This window comes from Balaenoptera acutorostrata, chromosome X (genome assembly GCF_949987535.1).
Source record: "Balaenoptera acutorostrata chromosome X, mBalAcu1.1, whole genome shotgun sequence".
Lineage (NCBI taxonomy): Eukaryota > Metazoa > Chordata > Mammalia > Artiodactyla > Balaenopteridae > Balaenoptera > Balaenoptera acutorostrata.
In genome coordinates this window covers 45,309,778-45,328,402 of record NC_080085.1, presented here as the reverse complement: position 1 = coordinate 45,328,402, position 18,625 = coordinate 45,309,778, and the positions used below count along the sequence as shown (strand labels likewise).

The 18,625-nt window shown below is 39.5% G+C and overlaps 1 protein-coding gene across 1 annotated transcript; it reads right to left on the bottom strand.

Annotated features, from left to right (window-relative positions):
* Positions 1–15,117: 15,117 nt before the first annotated feature.
* On the bottom strand, positions 15,118–17,673 carry GSPT2 (G1 to S phase transition 2). The gene is made up of 2 exons (XM_007189332.3): positions 17,560–17,673; positions 15,118–17,453 (listed from the first exon to the last, which is right to left on the bottom strand). The coding sequence occupies exon 2, from the start codon at positions 17,440–17,442 to the stop codon at positions 15,544–15,546; it is 1,899 nt and encodes a 632-aa protein (XP_007189394.3). The 5' UTR covers positions 17,443–17,453; positions 17,560–17,673; the 3' UTR covers positions 15,118–15,543.
* Positions 17,674–18,625: the final 952 nt, after the last annotated feature.

The window sequence follows — 18,625 nt, the reverse complement described above, 5'->3', positions numbered from 1 at the left end:
TCTTTTCCGACCACAACGCTATGAGACTAGATATCCATTACAGGAAAAGATGTGTAAAAAATACAAACACATGGAGGCTACACAATACACTACTTAATAACGAAGTGATCACTGAAGAAATCAAAGGGGAAATCAAATAATACCTAGAAACAAATGACAATGGAGATACAATGACCCAAAACCTATGGGACGGAACAAAAGCAGTGCTAAGAGGGAAGTATATAGCAATACAAGCCTACCTCAAGAAACAGGAAACATCTCGAATAAACAACCTAACCTTGCACCTGAAGCAATTAGAGAAAGAAGAGCAAAAAAAACCCCAAAGCTAGCAGAAGGAAAGAAATCATAAAGATCAGATCAGAAATAAATGAAAAAGAAATGAAGGAAACAATAGCAAAAATCAATGAAACTAAAAGCTGGTTCTTCGAGAAGAAAAACAAAATTGATAAACCATTAGCCAGACTCATGAAGAGAAAAAGGGAGAAGACTCAAATCAATAGAATTAGAAATGAAAAAGGAGAAGTAACCACTGACACTACAGAAATACAAAAGATCATGAGAGATTACTACAAGCAACTCTATGCCAATAAAATGGACAACCTGGAAGAAATGGACAGATTCTTAGAAATGCACAAACTGCCCAGACTGAACCAGAAAGAAATAGAAAATATGAACAGACCAATCACACGCACTGAAATTGAAACTGTGATTAAAATCCTTCCAAGAAACAAAAGCCCAGGACCAGATGGCTTCACAGGTAAATTCTATCAAACATTTAGAGAAGAGCTAACACCTATCCTTCTCAAACTCTTCCAAAATATACCAGAGGGAGGAACACTCCCAAACTCATACTACAAGGCCACCATCACCCTGATACCAAAACCAGACAAAGATGTCACAAAGAAAGAAAACTACAGGACAAGATCACTGATGAACATAGATGCAAAAATCCTCAACAAAATACTAGCAAACAGAATCCAACAGGACATTAAAAGGATCATACACCATGATCAAGTGGGGATTATTCCAGGAATGCAAGGATTCTTCAATATACGCAAATCAATCAATGTGATACACCATATTAACAAATTGAAGGAGAAAAACCATATGATCATCTCAACAGATGCAGAGAAAGCTTTCGACAAAATTCAACACCCATTTATGATAAAAGCCCTGCAGAAAGTAGGCATAGACGGAACTTTCCTCAACATAATAAAGTCCATGTATGACAAACCCACAGTCAACATTGTCCTCAATGGTGAAAAACTGAAACCATTTCCACTAAGATCAGGAACAAGACAAGGTTGCCCACTCTCACCACTATTATTCAACATAGTTTTGGAAGTGTTAGCCACAGCAATCAGAGAAAAAAAAGAAATAAAAGGAATCCAAATCTGAAAAGAAGAAGTAAAGCTGTCAGTGTTTGCAGATGACATGATACTATACATAGAGAATCCTAAAGATGCTACCAGAAAACTCCTAGAGCTAATCAATGAATTTGGTAAAGTAGCAGGATACAAAATTAATGCACAGAAATCTCTTGCATTTCTATACACTAATGAAAAATCTGAAAGTGAAATTAAGAAAACACTCCCGTTTACCATTGCAACAAAAAAATAAAATATCTAGGAATAAACCTACCTAAGGAGACAAAAGACCTGTATGCAGAAAATTATAAGACACTGATGAAAGAAATTAAAGATGATACAAATAGATGGAGAGATATACCATGTTCCTGGATTGGAAGAATCAACATTGTGAAAATGACTCTACTACCCAAAGCAATCTACAGATTCAATGCAATCCCTATCAAACTACCACTGGCATTTTTCACAGAACTAAAACAAAAAATTTCACAATTTGTATGGAAACACAGAAGACCCCGAATAGCCAAAGCAATCTTGAGAACGAAAAATGGAGCTGGGGGAATCAGGCTCCCTGACTTCAGACTATATTACAAAGCTACAGTAATCAAGACAGTTTGGTACTGGCACAAAAACAGAAATATAGACCCATGGAACAGGATAGAAAGCCGAGAGATAAACCCACACACATATGGTCACCTTAACTTTGATAAAGGAGGCAAGCATATACAGTGGAGAAAAGACAGCCTCTTCAATAAGTGGTGCTGGGAAAATTGGACAGATACATGTAAAAGTATGAAATTAGAACACTCCCTGACACCATGCACAAAAATAAACTCAAAATGGATTCAAGACCTAAGTGTAAGGCCAGGCACTATCAAACTCTTAGAGGAAAACATAGGCAGAACACTCTATGACATACATCACAGCAAGATTCTTTTTGACCCAGCTCCCAAAGAAATGGAAATAAGAACACAAATAAACAAATGGGACCTAATGAAACTTAAAAGCTTTTGCACAGCAAAGGAAACCATAAACAAGTCCAAAAGACAACCCTCAGAATGGGAGAAAATATTTGCAAATGAAGCAACTGACAAAGGATTAATCTCCAAGATTTACAAGCAGCTCATGCAGCTCAATAACAAAAAAACGAACAACCCAATCCAAAAATGGGCAGAAGGCCTAAATAGACATTTCTCCAAAGAATATATACAGGTTGCCAACAGACACATGAAAGAATGCTCAACATCATTAATCATTAGAGAAATGCAAATCAAAACTACAATGAGATATCATCTCACACCGATCAGAATGGCCATCATCAAAAAATCTAGAAAAAATAAATGCTGGAGAGGGTGTGGAGGAAAGGGAACACTCTTGCACTGTTGGTGGGAATGTAAATTGATACAGCCACTATGGAGAACAGTATGGAGGTTCCTTAAAAAACTACAAATAGAACTACCATACGACCCAGCAATCCCACTACTGGGCATATACCCTGAGAAAACCATAGTTCAAAAAGAGTCATGTACCAAAATGTTCATTGCAGCTCTATTTACAATAGCCAGGACATGGAAGCAACCTAAATGTCCATCGACAGATGAATGGATAAAGAAGATGTGGCACACATATACAATGAAATATTACTCAGCCATAAAAAGAAATGAAATGGAGGTATTTGTAATGAGGTGGATGGATTTAGAGTCTGTCATACAGAGTGAAGTAAGTCAGAAAGAGAAAAACAAATACAGTATGCTAACACATATATACGGAATCTAAGGGAAAAAAAAAAAAAGGCCATGAAGAACCTAGTGGCAAGACGGGAATAAAGACACAGACCTACTAGAGAATGGACTTGAGGATATGGGGAGGGGGTTGGGTGAGATGTGACAGGGTAAGAGAGTGTCATGGACATATATACACTACCAAATGTAAAATAGATGGCTAGTGGGAAGCAGCCGCATAGCACAGGGAGATCAGCTCGGTGCTTTGTGACCACCTAGAGGGGTGGGATGGGGAGGGTGGGAGGGAGGGAGATGCAAGAGGGAAGAGACATGGGAACATATTGTATATGTATAACTGATTCACTTTGTTATAAAGCAGAAGCTAACACACCTTTGTAAGGCAATTATACTTCAATAAAGATGTTTAAAAAAAAAAGAGTATGGATAACTTGTTTTCTTGTTCTTGAGTTTAGCAGGAATGCCTCTTGTGTTTCCCATTAGGAATTTTAGTGTTTATTTTCTTATTGATTTACATATAAAATGGACACTTGCTTTGTATGTGTGTGTATCTAAATTTCTAGGTGCACTCACAAATACCATATACATAATGTATATATGTATATGTAGGAAGTGCCCATGAGTTCCTATTTTGGTTTTTTTGTTTTATTATTTTGTTTTGTTTTGTTTTAATTTTTTTGGAATGAGTGTTGAATTTCACTGGGCTCCATTTCAGGATTTCTGGAGATTTTCATATGATATTTCTCCTTAGACCTATCATAAGGTGAATTATAGTAGTGGATTTCCTAATTTTTGAATCATCTCTGGTTGCCTACCATAAATCCTACTTGTTCATGGTGTATTATTTTCCTAATGTGGTGTTATATTCTGTCCACTGATATTAAATTTAAGAGATATTAATCAATATGCATAATTGACATTGTTCTATAGCTTTCCGTTATTATACTGTCCTATCAGGTTTTGGTATCAATGTTATAATCATTTCATAAAAATAATTTGAATTTCTCTTTATTTTCTATGTTTTGAAATATTTTGTGTAGCCCTAAGAGTGCTTATGTAGCGCTGTGTTTAGTTGATGATTAAGTTTTGGTAAAATTCTTCTGTGAAAATTTTAAGGCTTAGTGCTTTTCTATGAGGTAATTCTTTGATAAATCTCCCTATTTCGTCTATGGAAATTGGTTTCCTTATGATTTCCATCTCAATTCCAGTCATTTTGACAAATTATTTTTTTCCTGTGAAATCATACTTATTATTTAGGTTTTCAACTTATTTTGCAAAAAAGTCTTTTGTTATTATTTAAAATTTTTCTGTTTTAATAGTTATTTTCCTCTTTTCATTTCTTACTTTGTGTATCTGTGTTTTCTACTTATTTCTTATTATCTTAACTAGCAGTTGATCCCTTATTGTTCATTTATTTTAAAAACAGTATTTTGATTTAGTTACTTCTAGTATTTTTCCATTTCTTATGTCTTTAATGTTTTCTTTTATCTTTATCATTAATGTTTCCTTTTGGTTCATTTTGCTGTTTTTTGTTTAACTTTAGGAGTTTAAATTTTAATTCATTAATTTCATTTAAAAATTTTATTGATGTAAATATTTGTAGTTAATATTAATATTAAATTTCCTTTAATAACTGCTAAAATATACCCCACATATTATGATATGTGGAGTTTCTAATATCCTTGTTTTTTTTAATGCTGTAATTTTGGTTTGTATTTCCCTTTTTTTTTAAATTTAATTTAATTAATTTATTTTTTATACAGCAGGTTCTTATTAGTTATCTATTTTATACCTATTAGTGTATATATGTCAGCCCCAATCTCCCAATTCATCCCACCACTACCACCTCTGCCACTTTCCCCCCTTTCCCCTTTCTTTTTATTTATTTATTTTTTGGCCGTGCCACACAGCTTGCAAGATCTTAGTTCCCCAACCAGGGCTTGAACCTGTGCCCCTGGCAGTGAAAGCACGGAGTCCTAACCACTGGACCTCCAGGGAATTCCTTGTATTTCCCCTTTCACTTAAGAGCATTTAATAGTTTGGTTTTGGTTTTTTTTTTCTTTTTTTAAAGATTTATTTGATTGATTGATTGATTGATTGCTATGTTGAGTCTTCGTTTCTGCGCTAGGGCTTTCTCTAGTTGCAGCAAGCGGGGGCCACTCTTCATCGCGGTGTGCAGGCCTTTCACTATTGTGGCCTCTCTTGTTGTGGAGCACAGGCTCCAGACACGCAGGCTCAGTAGTTGTGGCTCACGGGCCTAGTCGCTCCACGGCATGTGGGATCTTCCCAGACCAGGGCTCGAACCCATGTCCCCTGCATTAGCAGGCAGATTCTCAACCACTGTGCCACCAGGGAAGCCCCCATTTAATAGTTTTATGGGCCCAGCACACTTCCTCTGTGCAACTCTGCCCTCATTAATAGGTTTTTTAATTTTTCTGATGTAAAGACTTCTAGAAAAATGTTTTACCTTCATTGTACTATGATAAAAATAATGCTGGTTGTGTTATTTCTATTTTATTGAATTTGATGATACTTTCTTTGTGACCTGGCATAAAGTTTTATGAATACTCCTCATGTCCCTGAGAAGATATTTTTCTATTGTCTAGCTGTAAGGTTTGATATATATCCAGAAGATCTAACTTAGTGATTATGTGGAATGAGTCCAGTTTTTCTCAAGCAGGCTTTTTGTGGTCCACCATGGGGGGATGGAAAGAGAGGTGTTAATACACAGGAATAGGGAGGGGTGCTTTGATCTGAGGACAGGTTCATAGCTAGAGACATAAGATTCTATTGACAATCATAAGCACTCATTTACTCAATAAATATTCAAAAATGCTCTCTGTGACAAGCCATCTTTCATTTAATTCAGGTTTCTGCTTAAAAGGCACAGACAGGTCTAACCAAACCACAGCTAAAATCCCTGTCAGTCTCACTGTTACACTGCTTTAATTTTCTTCTTAGCACTTAGTACTCCTCTGCTCATATTCAATTCTTATTTTCTTTAGTATCTCCCCACTAAAATATAAATTCTACAGCAGCACAGATTTTTGCCTGTTTTCCTTTCTATTCTATCTATACTACCCAGAATCCTGCCAGTCACGTGGTACACTCTAAAGAAAGGTTTGCTACATAATGTATGAATAATACCCACCCCATGACTTCAGAGAATAAAACATCTGGTGTAGGGGCAGGCACAGTAATATATTTTGATAAGAAACCAATTAAATATGATGTCACTACACTTCACTACATCATTCAATATTCAACATATATTTAATAAGCATGTGCTAGTTGGAGCTCCTGTGCTAGCCACTGTGCATGTAGTGATGAATGCAGCACAGTCCCTGATCTCTACTAGTATTGGATCTCGTTGGAACATTTCCATTATGAATTGTGCATTAGATTCTTATTTAGCTTCAATAACAACAACAACAAATCCAAAACAAATTAAACAACAACAACAATAAAAAACAACTAACAACAACTAAAACCAGTGGTTCTCAACCCTTGCAGAACCATAGAATCACCTGGGAAGTTTTTTAAATAGACAAACTTCTTGCAAAATGGTAAAATTCTTATGGAGGGGAATTTGGCAATATCTAGCACATACCTGTTAGTCCATAAATCCCAATTCTCAAAATCAAGGAAACGCTGGGAAAATATGAAAATGTTATTGATTGCAGAAATATGTGTTATAACAAAACTGGAATAATTAAACGTCCATGAGTAGAGGACTTGAAAAACAAAATAATTGAATATTATGCAGCTATAGAAAGGAATGATGACTATTTCTATATATTGATTTGGAACACTCTCTGGGATATATTGACAAGTGAAGAAAAATCAAGATGGGGAAACTGTATATAGTACATTATCACCATACATGGTAAGTATGAATACACATGGAATTATAATCAACAAACTAAAAAAAAGTACATATGTGAGAATATACAGAGTGGGAGGGACAAGAAGGCAAGCCGGATTTTGCTAAAATACATTGTTTTGTAGGTTTGACTTTGGTATTATGTAACTTTTCTGCATATTTATAAAAACTAATTAAGGTAAACTTAATGAAAAGCAAAATGAATCTACTATACTTTATTGTGCATCCAGTTGATGGCATTACCACACAGAGACTTTTTTTTTTGAGACTATTTTTAATGGTTTTAAAATATAGCCATTTGTTCTGCACATTCCTAGAGGATATAACCTGAGGACCAAAAGAATCAGATAAAAACTTTAAACTATTTTCAGAATCAGTATTTTTATTGGTAATGTTGGCATGGTTTTTTGGATACTTGGTTGTGAATTGTGGGATAACAGTAATGAGCAATTTTTAATTTTTTCAGTGTTATTGGGAGTCAAGACTTGTGGTTTCAGAGAAAGGACATACTGATGAAAGATCAAGGGTGTAAAGCAAATACCCTGGAGCCCTGAATTTGAATGAGAAGTATCAGTATAAACTCATGCTATATTTTGCTTTTTAAAATACCTATTTCTTAGCTCTGCCCCCTACAAAGCACTAGAAACCATGATGAACCCAGTAGCATGCAGATAAGCACTATGATTTTACTCTCTAAACAGCATTTTCCACTAAAAAAAGAAATATGGATTACATGATAAATTAACTGACTTTAGGAAATGTATAAAGTGAGCCTTGGACAACCTGATGCACCAGAAAAGTGGAAGGACTACAGGGGTCATGTAAGAAGGATTCACTAGCTAATCTGAAGAGCCTAAATGCCTAAAAATGGTACAGTTTGAGCATCTATAAGAATAATAAGTAAATAGATTTGAACACATTAAACGTGTTTAGATATTGTATTCATAGTGATTCTAAAGTGTACTCTGTGGTCACCTTTAAAAGTGCTAAGAAATAAATTCATAATTTGAAAACTCTTAAATGGAAGGAAAGGATCAAATAATTATCCTTCCATCTGTATATCTACTGTGTTATCAAATAATTAATGAGGAAAAGATTCTCTTTAGAGAGGTATTCTAGTTAATAAATGAAGAAAGATAAATAGAATATCTTCGTACTACAAGCTGTAACAAAATACGGGATCTAGGCACTAATCATCAGTGTCTGCTAACTTCATAAAAAAAAGAGACAAACCAGACATTTTGTATATCCAGACAGAAGTACATGGCATTACCTGTGAGGTATTCTTGCTTAAAAAAAAGAAAAAAAGAAAAAAAAAGGAGAAGACTCCAATGAACCCTCTATCTCTAACAACCAATTTACGGGAAAGTCAGGAGATAGAGGGACTTGTTAAACAATGACAAAGGGAGGATGTCAGCAAAATCCAGACTGTATGAAACTCTAAAGAACAAAGGACCCAAGTTGTTCAGTGTATAAATTACAAGAAAAACAAAAGAAGGGACAACCTATAGGTTGAAAGAGACAATAAGCATGTTAACAAATTATAATGCATGGGCATAAACTGGATCCTGATTTGGAAATTGAATTTCAAAAAAATAATTATTTATGACACAATTGGAACACTTAAACTAGGAATGAATATTTGAAGATATTTAGAAATTATAATTAATTTTACATGAGATAATATTACTGTGCTTGTATTTTTAAAGTGTCTGGGTCTTTTAGAGATACATACTGAAATAATCTTTTGTTAAGTGACATGATGTTTAGGATTAACTTCAAAATAATCTGCAGGTGTAGAGAAGTAGGTGGGAGTGTAGATGAAATAAAATTAACCAAGAGTTCTTAACTGTTGGAGCTATGTGAGATCTACATGGGTTCTTTATAATGGTACATCTTCTCATGTATCTGACAGTATAACAGAAAGATTTTTTTTTAATGTCCACAGCCATAATATAGACTAATTAATCAGAATTTCTGGATATGGAGGAGGGCACTAGTATTGCTAAAAGCTACTTTCAAATGAGTTTACTATGCAGCTAAAGTTTAGAGACAATGGTATAAACAGGGCCTTACTCTTTTTTTCTCTCCTGATAAGAAGTCTGGAAATACACTTGCATTGTTCAGCTGTTCAAAGATGCCATAAGGATACCACAGCTTCCATCCTCCTGCTCAGCCATTTTTCAGCAGGTTGACTCTATGACCATGTGCTTGTCACAATGTAGCTGCAACTGCTCCAGTCATCTCTATCATATCCCAAGTACCATCTTTTTCTATAGAAGTCCCCAACACATTCTTGTACACATCATTGGGAACAACTGGGTCACATGGCCACCCTTAGGTGTAGAGGAGGCTGGAAAACCCATCATCTGACAAAGGGGAATGGGATAGCTATGACTGGACTGGACAAATTCTGAGTCCCCCTACCTCTGGGGCTGGACATATTTCCTCTTTTTAAAAACTCAGTTTTTCTTACCATAGGGCATTGGTAGGAAAAGTTATTGTGTCAGCAATCAACAAATCTAGTGAGGAGAAGCAGAGCTCCTACAGTCAAAAACACAGTCAAGGGTAAGGATTGACTACGCACTGAAGGAAATAAACTCACAAGGACTGAGCCACATTTTCATATGTGCTACCTTGTTCAGTACTTACAACAATCCTATAAACAAGGTGTTTGATCAGGCCACCCAAGATGGCTATTCTTTTACTCTCTGTACATGCCTTGCTCAACCAGTCCCTGCTCCACTTACGCCTTACTCACATGACTGACCTTCCCTCTTAATCATAGAGCCTAATCAGTAAATGCCCATGTACTTGCCCCCAGCCCCAGCTAGTGATTGTTCTAATCTTTAGATCAGAACATCTCCACCTGTTAGCTTATCAGTGGGGCAGTGAGGGGCGTGCTCCTCTGCTGGTTTCCCTGGTAACCAATGAGCTGACCAGACATCAATTCCCCCTATAACTGGTAACCTCCCCCTCCCCGTGGGAGCAAAGACTGCCACCATGTCCTGCCTGCCTTTCGCCGCACATGGTGGGGTGTCTCTCCAAGACCTTGCTTCAGACATGTAAGATCTCCCATCCATTAAACCATTGACGTCTCTGACTCTGGGTTCTTTCTTCGGTCTTGAGGCTGAGCAAGTACAGATCTTGCAGGTCTGTGGGGTGCAGCCCAACACGAGGTAACTGGCATTAGTTCTACATTATGCATGAGGGACCAGAGACTCATAGAAGAGGGGTGAGGTGGCTTATTCAGGGTTCCAATTAGTGGCTTCACGGTGCATTACCCCAGTGCCATGGGTCAACGTCCCTTCTCTAGCTTACCAAATCACTGTCTAAAACATAAGCAGGAGAAGAAAAAGGTCCACTATCTCCTCAGCACCATGCTAGGTATATTCTATGTCAGGAAGGGGACATATTTTGATCTGGCCACCTCTCTGACAATGGGATCTTCTGGAAGAGGTGGGGGCACCAGGGTGGCCCAGAGCAGAACTTGCCCTTCATTGTAGCTGTTACATCTGCACACTCAGGTCATATGTGTTATTTTGGATACCGCTAACTCAGTCAGGCATTGGTAGGTAGTGTGAGACCTAACACTGATACCTGGGGATCTGTGAGGCTTGGTAGTATCACCATCAGAGTTGGTGCCATGCTGCCAATATTGCCAGCAGTTTTGACCTCTTTGTCTCACAGAATGAATCTGATGTGCATTTGTCCCCTAGCCACCTGGAGGCCCAGTTCAGATTCTGCTGGGAAATCAATATGACCTTTCTCGTGCCCCCAACTTCCCTTCAGGCCTTGAATAGTGTGCCATCCATAGAGGCAAATGTTCTTGAATTATGTTAAGTTTGGTCACTGCAACTTTTTACTCACTACCAGGATCTTGTGAAGCCATCACACATCTGTCCTGAATCACCGTCCTTTAAGGTTAAAGCCTCCTTAGATGTATCTCCTTCCCTTCAAACCTTGGTGTTCCCTTCTTAAACGTGCAAAATGTATGCTTGCAGCTCATTTACCCTTTCAGACCAGAGTTCTTTTGGGTTTGGCACACATTGAAGAACACAGATGGGGATGAAGCATTCTGTCATTAGCATCACTCAGGAGTTAAGCCTTTAGATATTTTGAAAAAGATGCAGACGTAGAGAATGGACTTGAGGACATGGGGAGGGGGAAGGGTAAGCTGGGACGAAGTGAGAGAGTGGCATGGACATATATACACTACCAAATGTAAAATAGATAGCTAGGGGGAAGCAGCTGCACAGCACAGGGAGATCAGCTCAGTGCTTTGTGACCGACCTAGAGAGGTGGGATAGGGAGGGTGGGAGGGAGATGCAAGAGGGAAGATCTATGGGGATATATGTATATGTATAGCTGATTCACTTTGTTATAAAGCAGAAACTAACACACCATTGTAAAGCAATTATACTCCAATAAAGATGTTAAACATTTTTTTAATGTATTAATACATTTTATTTCACCTATTCATTTATACCTTACCAAATTGGCAAAAGAAGCTAAAGCAGTTTGGAAAGCTAAATAATATATGTCATATGAGCATCAGTTAAAGCAGGGTGCAAAAAGAAATAAAAGGTAGAAATCAAACACTAACCTTTAATCCAGGAACTGTCAGCTAAACCAGCAGAAGCCAGTCGGGTTCTTTCTTGCTCATTTGCCATGTGACATTGCGTTCTGTAAATTTATTGGTATGGCAAAAGGTCACTGATAAGACTGTGGTACAGCTAGTAAAGGCAGTCTCAGGAGGAGATAATTCGTCTAAGTCTCTGTTAGAGATTAGAGGAAGCCTTTTAATCAGAGACCCAAATATGAGGAAAGAAGAGCTATAATTGGACACTTATTGGATATATATCATATCAAATGAGAGATACAGCGACATGAATGTATACAGCAGCCTGACTGGACAAATCTTTTTTTTTTTCTTTTTGTCCTCTCATTCTAAAACTGGGGGCAGGTCTCAATATCCTCTGCTTGGACTTTTGAAGTTCAACAATGAAGGCGAGAAATATCTTCATTAGAGGGCTGAGAACTGTCTGAAAATTATGTGTGCATGTAAATTCTGATTGCTTAATATTAATCTGAGTAGAAAACAAGGGGCTTTGCCGGAAACCCTTTTGATTGATGTCTGATTCTTAGAGCCTGAACCTTTCATCCACTGACTTATAAAGGAAACTATACAATTTTTTAAAGGATAAGTGAAGGAAAAGAGAATCCCCCTAGAATTTAGACAAATTTCCTCTAAAACAATCTGCATTGTTGAGTGCAAGGTAGAACTGTAAGGGAATCCGATAGTGAATATTCTACGGGCTATAGTGTCAAATTGTAAACTGTGCCCTCTTGTATGTAAACAAAGCTTTTTTTTTCTCTTGTTTTATTTTCTCATACGTGGCATGTTCATACAGTAGGTTCTTTTTTCTCTCCCTTTCCCTTGTTGATCTTGGTGATTGGCTGAACATTAACTAACACCCACAGGGTGGTTTGAAAAAGCCTCTACCAAATTCTAAGGCAAGCCCACTTTCCCCACTCAGTGGAAACAGTCGTGTCTCCAGTGAGAAATCTGGGATCAAATTTTCCTTCCACCCAGTGGCCAACCATGAGTGGATATTGTTAACTGAAAACTAGGAGAAATGAAAATATGTCAATACCCGCAACAGAAAATATAGAATCATATTGAACATAAAAACAGGCACTGGATCAATGTGAACATGTTCAAATGCTCAGGTTTTGGCAGAATTTGTGTGGTTGCTGGATAGTTTCTTTTGTATGGCCATGACACAGTAACTAATAATTTTCCTGCAACTAAACAAGTCATTTTAACTAAAGTGTGTGGGTTGAATATTTGTACTGCAAAATGTGCATAAGTAAACTTTAAAAAGAGCAGGTTCTTGCATTGTAGTAAATCAGAATCATGACACTGTAAAAAGAGAGTCTATTTTGAGAAAGGATTTGTCTATTGAAGACAGGAATGGTAACCATAGTGGATATTAATAGCACTGACAATTTGTCCTGGGTACCAGAGAAAGATGCTCAATGTGGAGGTCTGCTAGCTTCTACCCAGCCCAAGCTTTCCACTTTCTTTCCTTCATGGGTCTTTGCTGACATACCAAATAAGTTGGGCCCTTTTCCTAAATCTCCGCAGATTTGTCCTATAATGAGGAATAAAAGGAAGAACCTTGGGAGAAAAGTCACCAAGAGTCATCCTGACGTAGTAAATTCATGATGTATTTACAGGATGCAGCCAGACTTGGGGAATTTCTACACTGATCTTGCTTACCAGGAATTTGAGGTGCTCTTGGCACAGTTAAGGTAAATTGGTCTGAATTAGAGGAAACAGGGGACCTCTGAAGGGACACTGTTTTGTATGCCCTGTGGAAACTGTACTGTGTTTGTGAATGGCCTCAATTTGCAGTATTGGAGAACACTACCAGACATTAAGAATTATAAATGAAGGTATTCACGAAGTTAGAAAAAAACCATTACCACGAGTTTATATACTGAATATTTTCTTAAAGAGCCAGGGTCAGGTGTCTCCAACCACCTGGATGATCACTGAAATGAAAATTATTGGTTTCTAAAATCCACTCCCAAAGATTTATGCCCTGGTCTCTGAAAGTTGTTTATAGAGTTCAGAGCTCCTGGTGGAGAAATTTCTATACAACTGACTAATGAGAAAAGACATTTAGGAGCCAGTTTTTGATGGGAAATTATCCAAATCGGGTGGAGAAAAAAAGAGTTCTGTCCTGCCTTGTGGCTTTGGCCTATTAGTGGATGCTATCCACAATTATCCTTTTGGTAAATTACTAAAATTGCAAAACAATGAGATTGATGCAGCAGCAGAAATAAATTTTTAAAAAGTGGCTGCCAGGGCAAAACTTTTAGCGAACACTGGATTGGCCTGTATTTTGTACAAAGCTCAGAGCACAGAGGCAAGAGAAGGAACTGTAAAATAAGAGGAAACTCTTGCCACTGATATTCTAATTATTAAAGGACAAGACAACATGAGGCACATCCCTGTGGGTTAGGTTAGCTGACATATGACAAAATAAAAATCCTCTTTTCCCTTGTGGGTGCCCTGAAGATCTATGGTTGGATGATGCACAGAGCCATGCTGTTGATGCCCTGACAAGACCTGTGGCTATCTCTGACAGGTTAGATATCCTGGAGGTACATGGGGACACAAACAAAGGGACCATGGAGAAAGGTCCTGAGCATAGCCCATAGTGTTCCGGCAGCAGTCTCCACCCTTGTTCAACCACCCCATGAGTGTGAGGAATTGGCTCTGCCCACCATTGGGCAGTGTTTACACTGGGCCACTACCTACTCACCAAGACAGAAAGTTCTTGCAGCTGTTGATAGTTACGCAGGTTATAAGGCCACTCTCCTGGCAATAAAAGTAGCCACCTCAGGGTCCATAGTTGGTGTTTTCCTCAATGTACTCTTCAGAGATGAGTCCAGTTAACTCTGACCCCAAGAGTGGGTCATGAACTGATTGTAAAAATGACCTCCCACCTTTCCTACTAACCCCAAGCACTGGAGAATAGAAGAGTGGAATGGTCTCCCCGTCTCCAAGCTCAGGACCCTCAATAACCCTTACTTGTCAGTGAATGACTTACTATTGCAAGCATTTACCTTCTCAATAGTCATGCCCCTTACTGTGTTGTGTCCCACATCACAAGTCTCTTGGTGAATAAAACAAAGGGGTGTGTTAAGATGAGGGAGTGCAGATAACAGTCTAGTCAACATACGGTCTGAATCCCCAGGTACATTTGTAATCTGGCCATGTTCAACATTTGGGGACTTGATAGATGGCCTGAGCTTTTCTTTTTCAAATCACAAGTGGGGAAGCAGAAGAGCTCCTTTATTGACTGGACTTGAACACAGAAAACAAAGTTCATTGGGAAGAGCTCTAAATTATTTTTCTCAAAATTAAAATTTTTCCTTTAACACAAACCTGTGCATTGTTTGTAAATTTCTCATTTAAAACAGTGAGTGCAGGACAGTTGTTAAAAGCCCAGGTAATAAAATGTATTCAGTTACTTGAGACAGTAAAAATCCTAATTGAGAAGCATTACAGACAAATTAAAAAATATATTCGAAAGCATTTCAAATACCAATAAGAGTTTCAAATGGAATATTTTATTCACATGTTAGTTGTCTTTTTGACATGTACACACACACTGACACACTCTGATTGGTCTGCGTGGAACAAGGGTTGTCTAAATATCCTAAGGGAAAATGAAAAATTAAAAAATATATTAATTTTTCATTGTTATAGACAATTACATCCACATCACTTACAAAGCTATTACTGATTCTGTTCAAGGAAGCAGAATGGCATAGGAGGAGGAAACTTATGGGTAAATTCAGCAGTGACACAACTGAGATCTCAACATGAGAAAGCTGACAAAACATGGATTTTTGCTGTGAAATTTTTCTTTGCAAAATATGGAGAAAAGTCTCTCAATGGGCAGTAAATAAGAGAAGGTGGTGAACTTTTGTAGTCAATTCTCACAGTATTGTGTAGGGGCAACAAGAAAACTGCTTAGTCCTTCTCTGGGACCAGTTTCAGAACTTTTCCAATCGCAATGGTCTTACCCTCATCTCTCAAAGTAAAACGACCCATTTGAGGAAAATCTTTGAATGTCTCAAGGCAGATAGTTCCTGCTGTCCTTAAACGGGCAATGCACACTTGATCTTGTTTCACGAAGCGGGGCCGTGTCTTACTCTTTTCTCCTGATTTTTTATCTACCAAGGAGATTAAGGCTGTTATCTCAACTTCCTCAATACAAGTATGAATGTGCAGCACCGCATTATAACCTGGGCAGATGATGGACTTGTGCTCAATAATCACTATCTGAACATCAAATGTGCGTCCAGAATGGCAAAGATTATTAGGATCACAGAGTATGAATCCTGGAAGAATCTCTTCTTCTTCAATTCCCTTCAGTCTGATTTTAAGGTTTTCACCTGGGGCTACATAATCAGTTTCAGCATCATCAGAAAGTATTCCAAGAACTTCCACATTGTGCTTATTTGGCATCATCACAAGCTGCTGGCCTTTAAAAATGGATCCTGATTCCAGCTTTCCCAGGACCACAGTGCCCATATCCTTGTACTTATCCACAATTGGCAGTCTAATTGGTCCATCAATGGATCTGTTGAAGTTTGGCATATTATCCAAATACGGAATGAATGGTAATCCAGTGTACCAAGGGCAGAAATCTGATTGCTCTTTAATATTTGCCCCGGTAAGCCCTGAGCAGGGCATAAAGTGAATGTCCTTTTTGGGACTGAAGCCGACTTTCTTCAAAAAGGGCACTAGCTTTTCTTTACATTCTTCATATCTCTCGCTGCTCCAATTTACTGTGGGATCATCCATCTTATTAATAAGCACTATTAAATATTTCACCCCTGCTGTTTTTGCCAACATCGCATGTTCTCTTGTCTGTCCACCTTTTTCAAATCCAGTCTCAAACTCTCCTTTCCTGGCAGAGATTACCAGTACAGCCAAATCAGCTTGAGAAGCACCACCAATCATATTTGGGACAAAACTCTTGTGGCCAGGGGCATCTAAAATTGTGAAATGTTTCTTTTCTGTTTCAAAATAGGCACGACCCACTTCTACTGTTTTACCCTTGTCTCGTTCTTCCTGATTTGTATCTAAGGCCCAGGACAAATACCAAGTTTCTCTGTTTTTTTCTTTAGCTTCTCTTTCATATTTCTCAAGTGTCCTTTTGTCAACCATTCCTGTCAAAAACATGATCTGTCCTCCAATGGTTGACTTTCCGGCATCTACATGCCCAATGAATACCACATTTACGTGTTCTTTTTTAGGAGCACCTGAGGGTACGACCACAGATTTCGATTTTCTGATTTCCTCTTTCTCAATCATTTCCTGGCCACTTTCTTCTGGGGGCCCCGAATCTCCCAAGGAACTACCCCCTGGCTCAGCTTCACTTACTTCTTTATTGTGCTCCCATGATTCTTCTAAGACCATCTCCACCTCTCCATTTTCTACAACAGGTTCCGAAAGTTCCATGGTAACGGCTGAATTGGAACCTTCATGCCACACTAGCTGTTCCTCTTTGGAATGTTCCACAGGTGCCCCCCGTCCCAGCCTTTTACCTTGAGGGTCGCCCGCGCCGGGGCAGGTTTCATCGATGCCGGGGGCGTCGGCCGGGGGGGTCTGCGGCTGGCACGGGCCCCGCAGGAAGGACGGCACGAACTCCGCGGCATGGACGTTAGGCACGAAGGGTTTGGCGTTGACGTTGAGCTGTCGGCTGAAGGCCGAGCTGAGGGGCTCACGCTGGGCCTCGGCCGCCGCTGCCGCAGCCGCCGAGGCGGCTCGGTCCCCGCTCGGGGCCAAACCCGGTGCTTCCATGTCCACCTGGTCCCAGCAGTCGGGAGCCGAGTCGCTGCTGCTGCTGCTGCCCGGATCCATGGTCCTCAGCCCTGATGGATGCGGGGAGGGAGAGGGCTCAGCGGGCCAGAAAGAGCGGGCAGTGCCGCCGGGGATGAGGCGGCAAGAGCAGGGGGCTCGGGGGGGAGCGACACGAACCTTAGCGGCGGCGCGGAGGCAGCCCGGTCCCGACGCTGCATTCGCAACTGCGGCGGCGGCAGCAGATATGGCGGCGCAGCCTCTCCTGTTGTGTGTGAGCGGATCTCCTCCCCCAAACCCCGACCACTTCCGACTCCTCCACCGCCGACCCGGCGCCGGGCGGGGATTGACCCCTCGCTGCCATCCGTACGCTCGGCCTCCTGCATCCTCAGTCTTGGGTGAAGTCCGAAAGTCTCTCTCTCTCTTTTTTTTTTTTTTTTTTTTTTTTTTTACGAAAATGTCCATTCATTTTTGTTCACGCGCTCCGGGAGAGCGATTTGACCACGATTTAATGATTAAGCCTAGACAGGCACACCTGATATCCAATTCTACTCAGATTCAAGTGAAAATGAAAATTGCTATTGAACAAATGGAGGTAGGATAGGGATTAAAGGTTTACCCAGCAACCGAAGGAAGAAATTAGTGATCAGGAAGGCGCTCTTGAAATACAGGGAGATGAAGCCGAACCTTGGAAATGCGACTTTAGATCAGTATTAATTTGAAACCCGAGGCCTTTGGATTTCCCTTTTCCAGTGCCGCCCCTCCCGCCCCCCTCGCCCCCCCCCCCATAAGCCTATAACTTTGGCTGATGGCTTCTACGGTGTAAAGATGGGGTTATAACCTTTTTTCATGTTAAGCACTTTGGCTGTATCTACATGGAAGGAATTCCCAAGGAGACCCTTGTCCCGGTAAAGCTGCGCAACCTACAGCATTTGTGCAGGTGCCAGGACAATGGCTGGCCTGTGATGTGGTGGTGGATCACATAGACAGGCACAGGACTCAGATCACTTGTATTCTTCTAACCAACTGTATTCTGGTGTACCTGCCCCACTCACCAGCACCTCCCTGGAGTACACCCTAGGTCCACAGGCTTTCCTCTCTAATTCTGGGGGCCTGGAACCTTACTGCTGATACTGGGTTTGCTCTAAGAAAGAATCAGTGTCATATTGGAACCTTGCAAGGCTTGTGGATATCAGCCTAATTAAGCCGATTAAGACCTCTGAGATGGGCAAAGTCCATAAGACCC